This window comes from Vipera berus, assembly GCF_964194415.1.
Source record: "Vipera berus genome assembly, chromosome: 2".
NCBI lineage: Eukaryota > Metazoa > Chordata > Lepidosauria > Squamata > Viperidae > Vipera > Vipera berus.
This window is the reverse complement of record NC_138203.1, coordinates 279,487,414-279,503,242: the sequence shown is the minus strand read 5'-3', so window position 1 is coordinate 279,503,242 and position 15,829 is coordinate 279,487,414. Positions and strand designations below refer to the sequence as shown.

Genomic DNA, 15,829 nt, shown 5'->3' with positions numbered 1-15,829 from the left:
GGGCACATCATAAAACCCACACGGGGGAGAAGGCACATCAATGCAACGTATGTGGGAGATTTTATAGCACCACATCAGCCCTTAAAAGCCATGTGAAAATTCACACAGAGGAAAAAAACTTCAAATGTTTAGACTGTGGGAGAGCCTTTGCTGTTTCATCTTACCTTAAACGTCACAGCCAAATCCATACAGGAGAGAGGCCCCATAAATGCTCAGAGTGCGATAAATGTTTTTCTCAGAAAGATACTCTTTTGAAGCATCAGCGAACGCACACTGGAGAGAAACCCTACAAATGTCTGGAGTGTGGGAAGTATTTTGCCCATCCTTCAACACTTCACATGCACACCAGAAATCACACAGGATAGTGGCCTTATGAATGTGCAGAGTGCAAGAAACCTTTTCATTGTAAATCAAAGTTAAAAATGCATCAGATTGTCCATTGCAGAGATAAACGTCTTCTGTCTATCGTGGAAAAAAATATTTCTTTTTCAAAAGTCACATCTTAAGGTTAATCAGGAACATCACACAGTGTCAGAAGGGAAATCCTACTATTGTTTGGTGTGGGGAAAATGTTTTTCCTACTCAAGTAGCCTTAATCAAGGAAAACCATAAATGTTTGCCTCACAAAGCAGCAGCGTTAGTAGCTTAACAGTTATTACACAAGAGAAAAGAGCTATAAGTGACGGGCGGAGTAGATGATGTTTTGCAGTGCAGCTAGTCTCAAATTACAGTCGCAATTGGGAACAGATTTCCAGTCATAAATTGTTACGGTTGTTAGTCGAGGCACCCATATATATCGGAGCTGATTTTCTGACAGGTTTTAGTCATTAAGTAAGTCACTGTAGTCCTAAACATAAAGCCGTTCTTCCAAATGTGTGTGTTTTGATAAAAAGTGGCAATATGCCAGGAACTAGCAAAAAAAGAAAAATTGGGATCCCACGGCTGCAGGATCACACAAGTGGTCTTACAAGCCATCCGGTTGTGTAGTGCCCTTAATGAGGTTACATAACTTTTTGGCTTTTGGGGTGTGTTGGTGGCTGGCTTTTAGGTCATTATCGTATATGGACATGTATATAATGTATATTCACCTTCATTTGTGACAAATTGTCTAGCTGAAAATAAAAAACGTTGAAAGCAAAGTTCTTGCCACTTTCCTGTATTTCTAGCAAAGAAAGTCAAATCGGATGGAAATAGCTCAGATGGTCAGGAACCCTTAAGAATATTTTAAAATGTTATTTTAAAATTCTTGCCAGTGTTTGATAAACGGAACATTCTTCTTCAATGATTTCATGATTCTTTCTTTGGCTCGATCTTCACGCTTGCTAACAGGAAAAGAAGCCACAGCCTGTGTTCCACTTACGGCAGCATTTGGGACTGGAGTTTCCATCCTTAAACGATGCCGTCATAAACCCCTGACTGCACTGCAGAGTGATGACAATCCCTACAGTCCCGGTTGCCGTCGTTAATTGAATCCCACGGTCATTTGACGGGGCGACTTCCTGCAGGCTCCCCACAAAGTCAGTGGGGAAACGGGCATGAAGTTGTGAGTCCCAGGTCCACAGCAGCAAAGCATCTCCTGGCCTGTGTGAGAGGGAGCAAGGAGTGTCCCAGGCTATGGGAGAGGGTGAGGAAGGGTGTGCAAGTGGTGTGGCATGGGTGGGTGTGCGAGAGCAAGGGGTGCACAAGAGGCCTGGTGTGGCAGGAGTGACAGGACAGGGAAAGGACGTGGGGGAGCGAGGGTCACGTGGGTCAGGATGGAGGCAATTGGGACTCCGCAAGTGGCTGGCTGTGCAGAGTGCAGAGGGGTCAAGGGAGGGGATGTGAGTGGAAGATACCTACCCAGCGACTTGCAGTCTTCCATGCCAGCTTCCCCTTTGACTTTTCAGGGAAGCCAGCATAGAAGTTTGCAAATAGCAGTCATGCAAAGGTTGCTTGCCAACCAGTGGTACCTGCCTACAGCTTGCAAAAGCACTCAGATATTGATCACAAACAGCCAGAACAAGAAGGATCAGTTGCAGCCACCAATTGATTGTGGGTGGTTATGCCCCAGAAGGTGTTCTGCAGATGTTGAGTTGAAATCCCAAACATCTGGAAGGCAGCAGCTGGGGCAAGGTGGCCAGAGGGGTCTCCCGGCTCTCATTGGACTGACCTGCTTAACTCCTGCTTCTTTCTTAAACCCGGGTGCTGCTCTAAGGTCCTAATTGTTTTTGTATCTCAGAAAGAGAAATATTTCTGACTGCAGAGTAAAGAAAATGTCATTCTACACACAGCAGGTTAACCTTGTGTTTCTTGGGTTGTGGGTCCAGTGATTGTCTCACCACAAGGAGGCTTGCTAGCATTCACTCAATGGAATCCTCCAGATGTGACCTAGGCTGGGTTTCTACTCCCATAACGTCTTGCCTGCTGGATTTGATGGGAGTTGTGATCCACCAACTCTGCATCCTCCAGGCAGGTGAGCTGCTCTTAAGGCATCTAAAGGTTACATTTGATAATGTTTGGAGCTTGTGAACAGTCCACATAAGCTTAATATATATTCAAAAGTTGAAATATCCTTAAGAGACCCAAATCGACACTGAGTGTCAAGGGAAGGGTGGGGTAGAGAATAATAAGAAGGGGTCTCCTCAGGGCCCTACAAACAGTTTATAAGTCACTGTGTAAAACGGGAGACCCCGAAGCCCAGCAGTGGCTCAAGTGTTTTTATCCTTGGGAGGGAAGCAGGGACCCAGCATCCCCAGCGCCTCTCCGATTCCGGGCAGAAGGGAGGGGAAGGCAGAGGGGGGGCCCTGGGTGGACTCTCCTTCCCCCCCCCGTCTGTTCTCTCCTGCGCAGCTTGAGTTGGAGATCTTCGGGATCCAGAAGGGATCCGCTCGGGGCTTCTTCCCCTTCCTCCCCCAGGCGCTCCCCCAACCTCGGCTGCACGGAGGACCCTGCCCCGCTTCCCCTCCCCTCCCGTCTCGGCCGCGGAGGGGAGCCCGGGAGGGAGGGGGAGGAGAGGGGGCGGCCAAGGGGCGGGGCTGCAAGGCGGAGGCGGAGCCTAAGAGGAGGAGAGAAGCCCCGCCCCCCTCGACCCTCCCACTCGCTGGATTTTCTTCCGGGTGCCTCGTTTCTCCCCGGGAGGATCGGCGCCGGATCCCTCGGGAGAGGCTTCTGGATCCCGATCCCGGGCAGTCCTGGCTGCTCTCCTCCCTCCGGCCTTCGGGGCGCCCCTCCCACCGGGAGAGCTTTTCCCCGCCAGCAGAAAGGTAGCTGCGGATCCGCCTCTTCGTCCTGCAGGGATTTCCTTGGGGAGATTCGGCTCTGGCGTCACCTGCAGGGAGCGGATCCTTCCCTTCCCTCCAGGGGGGCAAAGGGGGATCCCTCCCCGGGCTGGATCTGCCCTCTCCTCGCCCGGCCGAGGCTCCGGGTGGGGCTCCGGGTGGATCCGGGAAGGAGCTTTCAGAAGGTCTCTCTCTGGTCCGTTTGAACAGCTTCCCTTTTCCTCAAGAGCAGCTCCAAAAACGGAGCTTTAAAAGATTTATTGAGATTTGTAAGGCGGTACTAAAACGGTCTGAGAAGGAAGGACTCGCTGGAGAAGAGCCTCATGCTGGGAAAGGTTGAGGGCAAGAGAAGAAGGGGACGACAGAGAAGGAGGCGGCTGAATGGAGTCTCTGAAGCAGGAGGCGTGAGCTTAAAGGGAATCCAGAAGATGGTAGAGGACAGGAAGGCCTAGGCCAGGGGTAGGCAACCTTGGCTCTTTTATGACTCGTGGACTTCAACTCCCAGAATTCCTGAGCCAACATGGCTCAGCTTGGAAACCTCTCCCTTTCCCCTCAGCGTGTCTGGCTCAGGAATTCTGGGAGTTGAAGTCCACGAGTCATAAAGCGGCCTAGGCCAGGGGTAGGCCACCTTGGCTCTTTTATGACTCCTGGACTTCAACTCCCAGAATTCCTGAGCCAGCATGGCTCAGCTGGGAAACCTCTCCCTTTCCCCTCAGCATGGCTGGCTCAGGAATTCTGGGAGTTGAAGTCCACGAGTCATAAAGCGGCCTAGGCCAGGGGTAGGCCACCTTGGCTCTTTTATGACTCCTGGACTTCAACTCCCAGAATTCCTGAGCCAGCATGGCTCAGCTTGGAAACCTCTCCCTTTCCCCTCAGCGTGGCCGGCTCAGGAATTCTGGGAGTTGAAGTCCACGAGTCATAAAGCAGCCTAGGCCGGGGGTAGGCCACCTTGGCTCTTTTTTGACTCGTGGACTTCAACTCCCAGAATTCCTGAGCCAGCATGGCTCAGCTTGGAAACCTCTCCCTTTCCCCTCAGCATGGCTGGCTCAGGAATTCTGGGAGTTGAAGTCCACGAGTCATAAAGCGGCCTAGGCCAGGGGTAGGCCACCTTGGCTCTTTTTTGACTCGTGGACTTCAACTCCCAGAATTCCTGAGCCAGCATGGCTCAGCTTGGAAACCTCTCCCTTTCCCCTCAGCGTGGCCGGCTCAGGAATTCTGGGAGTTGAAGTCCACGAGTCATAAAGCAGCCTAGGCCAGGGGTAGGCAACCTTGGCTCTTTTTTGACTCGTGGACTTCAACTCCCAGAATTCCTGAGCCAGCATGGCTCAGCTTGGAAACCTCTCCCTTTCCCCTCAGCGTGGCTGGCTTAGGAATTCTGGGAGTTGAAGTCCACGAGTCATAAAGCGGCCTAGGCCAGGGGTAGGCAACCTTGGCTCTTTTTTGACTCGTGGACTTCAACTCCCAGAATTCCTGAGCCAGCACGACTCAGCTTGGAAACCTCTCCCTTTCCCCTCAGCGTGGCTGGCTGAGGAATTCTGGGAGTTGAGGTCCACGAGTCATGAAAGAGCCACGGTTGTCTACTCCTGGCCTGGAGGAACGTTGTCCATAGGGTCGCCGTAGACTTCGCAGCTAACAACAACATTAAAACGGGCTGAGCTCGTTGCGACAGCGAGGGGAGTTTTTGGAGGGAAATCAAAGGTTTAAAGGTTTAAATTTACTGAATGGAATCGTTTTAAGCCACAAAAAAGAGCCTCTTTCTTTGAGCTCAGCATAGTTGTAAAAGGCTAAAAAAACCCAATTTCCTTTGTTCGGTAATATTTACTTTGCTTCCGCTTTGAAAAGCTGAGGAGAATTTCTAAACTTTATGATTTTTCTTGTTTTACCCAGAAGAGGCTGTGATGTGGCAGCCCCTTCTTGGGGGGTTGTTTTTCTTCTTATAAAGTTTTTTTTATTATTATTTTTTCACCTCTACACACAAATGTTTAGTTTTTCCAACAGCCTGCGATCTGGATTCATAAAACGCTAATACATAAATCAAGTCCTATTCTTTGGTTCTCTCTTCTAACCATTTGTAAGAATAAATTCCAGCTTTGGGAATATTCTGCTTCTTCTTTGTCTTTTAAAGGTTTATTAAAGGTTTATTAAATTTATATGCCGCCCTTCTCCCTGAGGACTCAGGGCGGCTCACAACAATAAAAAGTTAAAAAAGATACAAATACAAAAATTAAAAGAGGATTAAACAATATAAGAACTAAGAACAATTTGAACCCATAAAGAACCAAATTTAAAAACCATGATCGGTCCAGGCCCGCTTGTTGGAATAACCACGTCTTTAGGTCTCATAGTTTAAATCTGTCCATCTCTGCGCATTCCAATATCTTCTTTATTACCTCTTTTTCTGACGGTATTTGTTCATTTTTCCAACGTTGCGCATAACGTAGTCTTGCTGCAGTTACAATATGTAAAACCAAGTATAAATTTTGCTTATTGATCTTTTCTGATACTGTACCTAATTAAAAAAAATTCGGGATTAAATACTTACATGTTCTCCTAATATTTTTTCTAGCCAAGCATGTATTTTTTTCCCCCCCAATAGGCCTTTACCTTATCACATGTTGTTTTTCAAAGCACGACCAAGGAAGTTTTCAGGCTGGTCTTGTGAGCAGGTAATAAAAACAAGCTGATGGCCAAAAGGCTGCCTTGCGTAATTGAAAATATTTTTTGAAACACCTGCCCGGAATCTTTGTGGCCTCCCAGCCTCTAAAAAGAGCAGGAAAGTGCAGCAATTTCCACACTTGTTCTGCCCCATTCGATCTCTCTCATCTCCCTTTGAGTTTTCTTACTCACAACTCTGCCTTGGTCCCGGTTGGACTTCACCTTGCTGGTTTCTACCATTTGGGCTCATCAAGATCTTCTTGAATCAAAGACTCCATCTCCATTATTTTGTAGCCTCAGCTAATAATTCCAATAATTCTCCAGATTATGTTCAGCGTTATTCTTGGAATCTGGGCCTTTCTCACTTCTCTTTGCAGGAGCCCAGTGAGGATGTGGCTGTGAGCTCCACAGAGGAGAAGTGTTCTTGAATCGGGACCCTCCAATCTTTGGCCGGGACTCCGTAATAGAGAATTTGGAAATCGTGGCCCAGTTGGAGAAGCAGCTTTCTGCACAAAGTGCCAATCGGTGTGGAGAGAGAAACCGGTCAGTGGTGACGGTCATCCCTGGCCTGGACTCAGAGGGGGAACAGGTGACCCAGAGACCTGTTAGCTGCAACTTTAAAGGTGAGTAACAAATCTTGGTTAACTCTTGGTTTGGAGAATAAGCATTTTTTTTAAAAAAAAAATGTTTATTTGACAGAACAGTAATGCAGAGAAAATGGGTTTGCTTCCATGGTGCTGGGTGAAGGCATAACTTAGTTCGGTTAAGGACTTTACGTTGAGTGTGTTTCTTTTTTTTCCTTTTTTTTTGTTATAAGCTTTTTATTTATTCCTTCGGGAAAGGGCAGTATACAAATCCAATTAAATAAATAAATAAAATAAATATTTTTTTTTATTTTTCCCCTCTACATACATACAGGGCTTTTTTTCTCATAGAACGCTCAGAACGGAGTTCCGGCACCTTTTTTGAATGGAACCTTGTAGGGTAGGCAAGGCAGGTTGTATGGCATGTGTGAGTTCCGGCACCTTTTTCTTTTACAAAAAAAGCACTGCATACATATGTTAGTTTTTCAAACAGCGTGTGATCTGGGTTCATAAAACGCTAATACATAATCAAGTCCTGCTCTTTGGTTCTCTCCTCTAGCCATTTGTAGAATAGATTCCAACTTTGGTAATATTCTGTTTCTTCTTTGTCTTTCAGCCTCATAGTTAATCTGTCCATCTCTGCGCATTCTAGTATTTTTTTTATTACTTCTTCCTCTGAAAGTATTTGTTCATTCTTCCAACAGTGCGCATAGCTTATTCTTGCTGTGGTTATAATATGTAGAACCAAATATAAAAGGTAAAGGTTCCCCCGCACATGCGTGCTAGTCGTTTCCGACTCTAGAGGCCGGTGCTCATCTCCATTTCAAAGCCGAAGAGCCAGCGCTTGTCCGAGGACGTCTCCGTGGTCATGTGGCCGGCATGACTAGACGCCAAAGGCGCACGGAACGCTGTTACCTTCCCACCGTAGTGGTCCCTATTTTTCTACTTGCATTTTTACGTGCTTTTGAACTAGGTTGGCAGAAGCTAGGACGAGTAACAGGTGCTCACTCTGTTACGCGGCACTCGGGATTCAACCCGCCAAACTGCCGACCTTCTGATCGACAAGCTCAGTGTCCTAACCCACTGAGCCACCGCGTCCCTTAGAACCAAATATAAGTTTTGCTTATTAATCTTTTCTGGTACTATACCTAATTAAAAAAATTCTGGATTAAATACTACATGTTCTCCTAATATTTTTTCTAGCCAAGCATATATTTTTTTCCAATAGGCCTTTGTCACATGTCCACCAGATATGATAATACATACCTAAATTATGTTTACATTTCCAACATTTACCTGATACATTTTTAAACACTTTTGCTAATCTTGCTGGAGGCAAGTGCCATCTATAAAACATTTTATACAGATTTTCTTTATACACAGTTGACATTGTCAATTTATAATTTCTCTCCCATAATTTTTGCCATTTTTCTAATTCTGTATTATAACCAAAGTTTTTCGCCCACCGTATCATTGTCTCTTTAGTTTGTTCACTTTCCATCTCTAAAATTAACAAAAAATTATACATTTTCTTAATTAATTTCTCGTCAGAAGTTAATAATCTCAAATATAGTTTGTTCTTTATAAAATCCATACAGTTTCATATCTTTTTCATATCTATTTTGTATTTGTAAGTGTACCCACCATGACATGTTGATGCCCTGATTTTCCAGCTCTTGTTTCGATTTTAATGTCCCATCAGTATTCAAAATATCTCTATATGTCCAAGTTTTTTCAAAATCTAACAAATTTCTGTGTGAGAAAGCTTCAGTCGCTGATAACCACCCTGGAATTTTTACATATATTTTCGTTTTAATTTTTCCCCATACTGTTATCAAAGCATTTCTAATACAGTGATTTTGAAAATACTTATGGATTTTGTTTTTCCCAACCCAATTGTAAGTCATATCCCTCCAGATATAACAACCTTTTATTCGTAAGCATTATCTATTCTTTCACCCATGTTAATACAGATGCTTGATAATACAAAACCCACTCAGGTAGGCCAAAGCCTCCATTTTCCTTGGTATCTTGCAAGGTTTTCATCTTTATTGTAGCTTTCTTTCCTTGCCATACAAACTTCAAAATTTTAACTGTAGCAATTCTTCCTAATAATGACAGTTTTAAATTCTTCCACTTTTCCAAGTCTAGCTGTATTTGTTTCAATAACCTTCTATAATTATCTTCTTTTATTGTTGAGCACTTAGCTGATAAATATATACCCAAATATTTTACCTTTTTCACTCTCTGTACCTCTGTTTACTTCTGACAATCAGTTTTTTTGCTTATCCGTAAGATTCTTAACTATTATCTTAGTTTTTTCTTTATTTATTTTTAGTCCCACTATTTCTCCATATTGTTGTATTTTCCCCCACAATTTTGGGATCATCTCCAAGGGTTCTTCCAAAATAAATACTAAATTATCAGCAAATGCTTGCAGCTTATTTTTATTTATTTATTTATTTATTAAATTTTTATACCGCCCTTCTCCCGAAGGACTCAGGGATATGTTTCACCCTTTATCCCCAACCCTCTAATTTCTGTATCTTGTCTTACATTTCGATTTAAAACTTCCAAAGTGAAAATGAATAACAAAGGGGATAGCTCTCAGTGCATTCTCCATTCACAATCACTTTGGCTTTTTGTTTATTATATATTGTTTTTACCATATTTATAAAATTCTGTCCAAAGTCCATTGTTTGTAATTGATGAATCATAAATTGCCATGAAAGATTATCAAATGCCTTTTGAGCGTCTGAAAATATTAATGCCATTTGGATGTAGCTCATAGTATTCCAATACATCTATTATCACTCTTAAGTTATTTTTAATTTGTCTCTTTGGTAAAAAGCCATTTTGATCCAGGTGTATAAATTCACCAAATATTTTTTTAATCTCTCCGCCATTATTGAAGTAAAATTTTTATAATCCACATTAAGCAATGAAATCGGTCTATAGTTCTTAATCTGGGTCAAATCCGAATCTTCTTTTGGTATTAAGGTAATATTTTGCTTCAGTCCATGTCGTTGGCATTTTAGCTTCTAATAAAAGTCCATTACAAACATCTTTCAACGGTTCGCTTAATATCTCTTGTAAATTCTTATATAACTCTGCCGGAAGTCCATCTGGACCAGGAGTTTTTCCCATTTTTTTTTGTCTCTTTATGGCCTCTGTTATTTCCATCATTGTAACCCCCTTCGTCTAACATATTTTTAAATGTCTCTGAAATCTTTGGAAGATTACTTTCTTCCAAGTATTTTATAGTTTTCTCTCTTGAAGTCTCCTCCTTATCATACAGTTCCTTATAGAATTCTTTAACGATCTTTTTCATTTCTTCATTTTTATATTGTAAATAACCTTTCCCATCAAGTAAATTATGTATCTTTTTTTCTCTTTCTGTTTTTTAAGTTTATAAGCTAGCCATCTTCCCGGTTTGTTGGCATTTTCAAAAAAATTTGCTTCGTTCTTTTTATCTGCTCTGCCACTTTTTCTGAGTCTTAACAAATTTAATTTATGTTTTATTATGTCCATTTCTCTTTTTAAAGTCTTTTTTTGTGGATTTCTTTGCAGTTCTGATTCTAACTTTCCAAATTCTTCTTTTAATAATACATATTGCTGTTTTCTCTGTTTATTTTTCTTTGCCATATACGTTATAGCTATACCTCTAAAATACGCTTTAGCTGTGTCCCATAGACTTTGTGCTGTAGTATCTTCTTTTTTATTTTCTTTGAAGAAGAATTCCATTTCTTTTTTTGTTAACTCTATAAATTCTTTTAATATGGAACAATTTAAAATCCATTTTGGCCCTTTTTGTATTCCTTTCCAGGTCATTTTCAAGGGATTATGATCTGCCCGTATGCCTGTTTCTATTTCAATGTCCTGAACATTCATTCTCACATCGGCAGTCATCCAAATCATATCAATCCTTGACCAGGATTTCTGGCTATTTGAATAAAAAAGTATATTGCAATTTTTGTGGATTCACTTCCCTCCAAACATCTTGAATTCCAATTTCCTCCACCATATCAAAAAATGTCTTAGGTAATCTTCCTCTTCCATTTTTCCCTGTTTTGTTACTTGTATAGTCAATTTTTCTATCTATTATTGCATTGAAATCTCAGAGTAGGCAAATATTTTGATACTCCATTTCTATTATTTTTCTATGTAAGTGTTTGTAAAATTTTTCTTGATTATTATTCGGTGCATAAATTGCCACTAATAATATTTGCTTTTGATGCAGATAAATTTCCACCATTAAAATTCTTCCTTCTTCATCTGAATATACCATTTTAGAATCTATTGTCTCTGTAATATATAAAGCGACTCCTCTTTTTTTCCTGTTGTGCTGATGCATAATAAAGTTTTCCAATTTTTGGATATTCCAATAATTTATGATGCTGTACTTTTATGTGTGTTTCTTGCAAACAAATTATATCCAAATTCAGTTTCCGTAATTTCCTAAAGATCTTATTTCTTTTAATTGGGGAATTCAGTCCATTTATGTTTACTGAGGAGATTCCATTTTCTTTATCCATTTCCATTTATTTATATTTCGGTCTAGTAGATCTAGTAGTCCTTTGTTCTCTGGCAAGTCTTTCATCCTCGCCCTTTTGGTCATCTTCCTCTTTCTGTTCTTCTCTTTGTGCAGTTGTTCCTTGGGTTCTCTCTTCTGTTTGTTTCTGCTCCTTACTCTTCCCTTGACTTAGTTTCACTCCTTCATCTAATATTGACCTATTCTTCACTTCAAAATCATCTGCTTTCCACATTGAGTCTAGTCTATAGACTAGACTAGACTCCAGTTTATTAAGATACCTTCCGGCATCAACCATCTAAAATCTATGCCATTGGCAATCAATTTCGTGGTCAAAAAATGTTACTGTCTTCGTGTATCTCTAGCTCTCTTAGGTGTCTGCTTTAAGGTCACAATTTCTTTATTTTTATATTGTATTGGTTCATCTCTAACTTTCCGTAGTACTTCATCTCTTGTTGTCTTCTTTGTAAACCCTGCCTGTACTTCTCTTGGCACTTTATTTCTTCTTGCATAGCTTGAATTGAAGTGAAATATGTCATCTAACTCAAGCTGAATTTCTCCTCGATCTGCCTTCAAAGTCTCCTCCAGGATGTCAATAATCACCTCCGCTATGTTTTCTTCTCTATCCTCAGGAATGTTTTGAAATCTTAAATAATATTCCGCTTTTTCCATCTCTTAAGATCTTGATTGCATTCTCTAATTTTTCATTTTCTTGTAGTAACGTTTCTATCTTTTTATCATTCTCATCTGTTTTTTCTTCAATTTTGTTTATCTTCTGTTGGTTTTTTATTCTCATTTGATTCTGAGTTTGAAATTTTCCCTTTATATCCAAACTTTCTTCATTTAATTTCTCCAGTTTACTTTGTGTACTTCTGTGATTTCCCTGCATTTCTAGGTGGTTTCTCTCCAAAGTCTCTTGATTCTTTAACAGAAGATCTTGAAGAAATTTTAATGAGGTCTGTGTTTCACTTTGAGCAGTGCGTATCTTTTCATGTTGCAACATAGCTTCAATAGATCCCTGGGTTGTAGGACTGGATTGTCCTACTGAAGGTGCAGAAGAAGTTTTCTTCATGAGTCTAGTAATATTTTATGAAGTCATTTTACAACTTATAATCTAAAGCCAAAACAACGTCTGTTTCAATTTAGCCAAATTCAATAAAAGTAGCTTTGAATCTCAATCTCACAACAAGGCAGTCTTATCATTTGCAGGTGTCTTTTGTCAAGGTTAACTTCAGTCAACAACAGTATATCAGAAATTTCGTTCTTCTTTCGCCACTAGGTGTCCTCCTTGGCTTATTTATCAATGTCCGATATTTTTAACAAAGAGTCTTTCCCCCCTTTATAATTACTCGCCGCTTTTAAACCTTCTGGGGGTCTTGGTACTTTCCAGCCCTCTCCCATCAGGGGCTCAACATTTATAATCCTCAAGGAGAAGGAAAGAGAAAATCTTGCTCACCCAGCTTCAGCACGCAGTTGAAATTTCGCTGATTTATGGTCCTTTTTGCTTCCTGTCAGAGCCGCCTATGACTGATAGATTTAAAACAAGCCTTTTTCTTCGTTTTTCCAGAGGGTCCTACAGTCCGCTCCGATCGGGTGCCCCCTGATCTGAACTCCTGAAGTATCCCTCCTCCTTCATTGCCCCTCCAGGGCAACTTTCCGACCCTTTAAGGGTCGTCAGACAAAGAAAAACTGAGCTGGAAAGCCGAGCACCGGCTTTTCCCAGTTATCCCGATGGCTGCCAAACAGGAAGTCACGTTGAGTGTGTTTCATTAGCCAGTTATGGATCCACCTGGGGGTGATGCTATTTATGCCACATTTTTCTATCTTGCCAAGAAGTCGCCTGTGGTCTACTTTGCCACACGCCTTACTGAAGTCCAGGTACACGGGATCCACGTAAAATTGCTGTTCCACTAATCCTGTCACTTGGTCAAAGAATGTAATAAGTTTTTTCTCTTCTGATCTGTTTTTGACAAACCCATGTTGGCTTCCAGTGATAGCTTTGTTTGTTTCTAGGCTTTCTCAGATCCGTTGTTAGATTATCTTTTCCAGGATATTCCCAGTTACTGATGTCAGCCCAATTGGTCTGTAGTTTCCCTGATCCCTTTTTCCCCCCTTTATGTAGTATTTTATAAAATGCACAAAACATTTCACGAGGAAGTCAGGATCAAGTAGTCATGATGGGATGGAGCTCATAAGTGCAAAATCGGAGGAAGGAAGGAAGAAAAGGAATCGGAAATGGGTGGCTTGGTTACACTAGCCTGAAGTCTCTTTCCTTCTCGTATGTGATGTCTTAATTTTTCCCTGATTCCTATAGTTCATTCTGGACTTACTACAATTCAGACCGGAATCATGGTCGTTGCGTGAAGCGGTCATTGAGATGTGACTTAGCTGCTTTGCTCAAACGTGGCAATCCTGCTCTCGTGCGCCTGGTTGTTGAGCAATTTCACAAGTTATTATGCAGACAAAGTCTCAGGTAAGGAATCTGGGATTGCCTGAAGTGGGTAGGAGAGGCCATGTGAGTGCTGGCACAGGGCATGTGCGAGTTGAGGGGCTCGTGAAGAAGCTTAGAGATGCTTTGGGACACCTTGCTTGGAAACGGTATGGATCGTGCGGCTTGGAGAATGGCGCAGTGCTGCAAAGGCCTCCAGTCTGGGCTTTGAAGCTGCATTTCTAAGTATCAGCAGTGACACTGGGCTCAAAGTCCAGTCCTGGGGTCAGTGGCAGATGGCTGAAATGGCCCAGGCCTCCACTTAAGACACAGTCGCAGCATTGCTGTCAATCAGGGCTGATTGGGGTGTGCCAGGCTTCCAGTGGGGGTGGCAGCTTTCCATCCCACTTCAGTAGCCCCCCCCAAACTCATTGGTGGCCTGTGCCTGGTCTCCAGAGCCTCCCCCACCCCTGAGACACCCCAAGAACAATTGTCTGAGCCTCCCTCTACTTAAGAACTCTCAAGGTCACTTCAGGATTGCAACCAGGAGTGTGGGATTACGGTTGTGGATCAAAGTGGTCACCTAGCCACTGCTTCACTGAACGACCGAAATTCCAATCCCAACTGTGGTCAGAAGTTGAAGACATCCCTCCTAGAGGTGTGGGAGATTTTGTCTCAGGTGTACGCGGGACCATCCCCGGGCAGAGGGTGGGACTGGAAGACCTACATGGTCCCTCCCAAGGCTAAGATTTTGTGATTTCTCAAAAGGAAATATTATTCTCCATATCTTTTTCTTTCTAGCAGCAGATAAAAGATTGTGACAAAAAAAATTATTTGCAAGCCAACTATCAACAGTTAGTAGAAATTCGTCCCAAGGCAGCAAGCGCCAGAAAGCATGGAGGCTGGGAAACCCTTGGATCCCCCGTCAGACACAGGCAGCACTCCAGAAAACCACGAAAGACCCCATGAATACTCAGAGTGTGGGAAATCCTTTGCTCACAGGTCCCTCCTTTTGACCCACAGGAAGGTCCATGTGGGAAGTGGATCCAGCCAAAGTTTGAATGATGAGAAATCCTTTTCTGGAAAAGACGCCAAAGATCTCCAACGCCCCCCTAGATCAAAACCCTATATATGTGAGGAATGTGACTTATGCTTTGGTCAAAAGTCAAGTCTTCTTAGACATCAGAAAATCCACACTGGAGAGAAACCTTATCAGTGTCTGGAATGTGGGGAATTTTTCCGTGAAAAAGCCACCCTCAGAGTCCATCAGAGAATTCACACAGGGGAGAAACCTTACAAGTGTTGGGAGTGTGGGAAGAGCTTTTCTCAGAACGCAAGTCTTTGGGCCCATGAGAAGATCCATGCAGGAATAAAAGCTTACAAATGTTTTGAGTGTGGGAAATGTTTCATCCTGAGTTCAGCTCTTCGGAGTCATGAGAAAATGCACAGAGGGGGAAAAAAGAGACAATTTATGTTTTTGTCAACGCTTCAGATGCACCAGAAGGAGCTCAAAGGGGAGAAACCCTATCAATGTGGGGAATGTGGGAAAGATTTCCTTACACAAAGTGGGCTTCAGATTCATGAGAGAATCCACACAGGGGAAAAACCATACCAATGTGGGGAGTGTGGGAAATGTTTTACCCTAAAACAAAACCTTGGAAGGCATCAGAGGATCCACACAGGGGAAAAGCCGTACAGATGCCTAGAATGTGGGAAATGTTTTGCTGAACATGGAAACCTTTGGAAACATCACAAAATCCACACAGGGGAGAAGCCATACAAATGCTTCGAATGTGGAAAATGTTTTGCTCAACAGGGAAACCTTTGCAAACATCATAAAACCCACACAGGGGAGAAGCCATATCAATGCTTCGAATGTGGACAATTTTATTCTACCACATCAAACCTTAGAAGTCATGTAAAAATTCACACAGGGGAAAGAAACTACAAATGTTTAGACTGTGGGAGAACATTTGCTCATTCATATACCCTTAGAAACCACAGCCAAATCCATACAGGTGAGAAGTCCCATAAATGCTCAGAGTGCGGTAAATGCTTTACTCTAAAAAATACTCTTGTGAGACATCAGCGAACCCACACTGGAGAATAAACATATAAATGTCTGGTGTGTGTGAAATGTTTTGTCCGAACTTCATCACTTTGCAAGCACACCAGAAGTCACACAGGGGAGTCGCCTTACAAGTGTGCAGAGTGTGAAAAGCTTGTCAGAAAGTCACTTTTTGCGACTTTCTGACAAGCCAAGTCAAGGGGGAAGCCAGATTCATGTAACAAGTGCAGTGATTCACTTAAGAACTTTGGCAAGAAAGGTCCTAAAACGGGGCAAAGCTAATTTTTTACTCCCTTGCCTGGCAAT

General features: G+C 42.4%; 1 protein-coding gene across 4 annotated transcripts in view; it reads left to right on the top strand.

Annotated features, from left to right (window-relative positions):
• Positions 1-15,592, top strand: part of LOC308661222 (uncharacterized protein) — a 32,234-nt gene extending 16,642 nt beyond the window's left edge. The window contains exons 1-4 of one of the 4 annotated variants that reach the window (XM_081316119.1): positions 3,157-3,242; positions 6,290-6,535; positions 13,342-13,500; positions 14,257-15,592. In XM_081316119.1, the coding sequence (XP_081172245.1) occupies positions 14,351-15,565 (1,215 nt within the window). In that variant the 5' untranslated portion in view covers positions 3,157-3,242; positions 6,290-6,535; positions 13,342-13,500; positions 14,257-14,350 and the 3' untranslated portion in view covers positions 15,566-15,592. Of the gene's footprint in view, positions 1-3,156; positions 3,243-4,707; positions 6,536-10,322; positions 10,454-13,341; positions 13,501-14,256 lie in introns of those variants that run through there. The other 3 variants (XM_081316120.1, XM_081316121.1, XR_014024914.1) reach the window with 3 other exon arrangements.
• Positions 15,593-15,829: the final 237 nt, after the last annotated feature.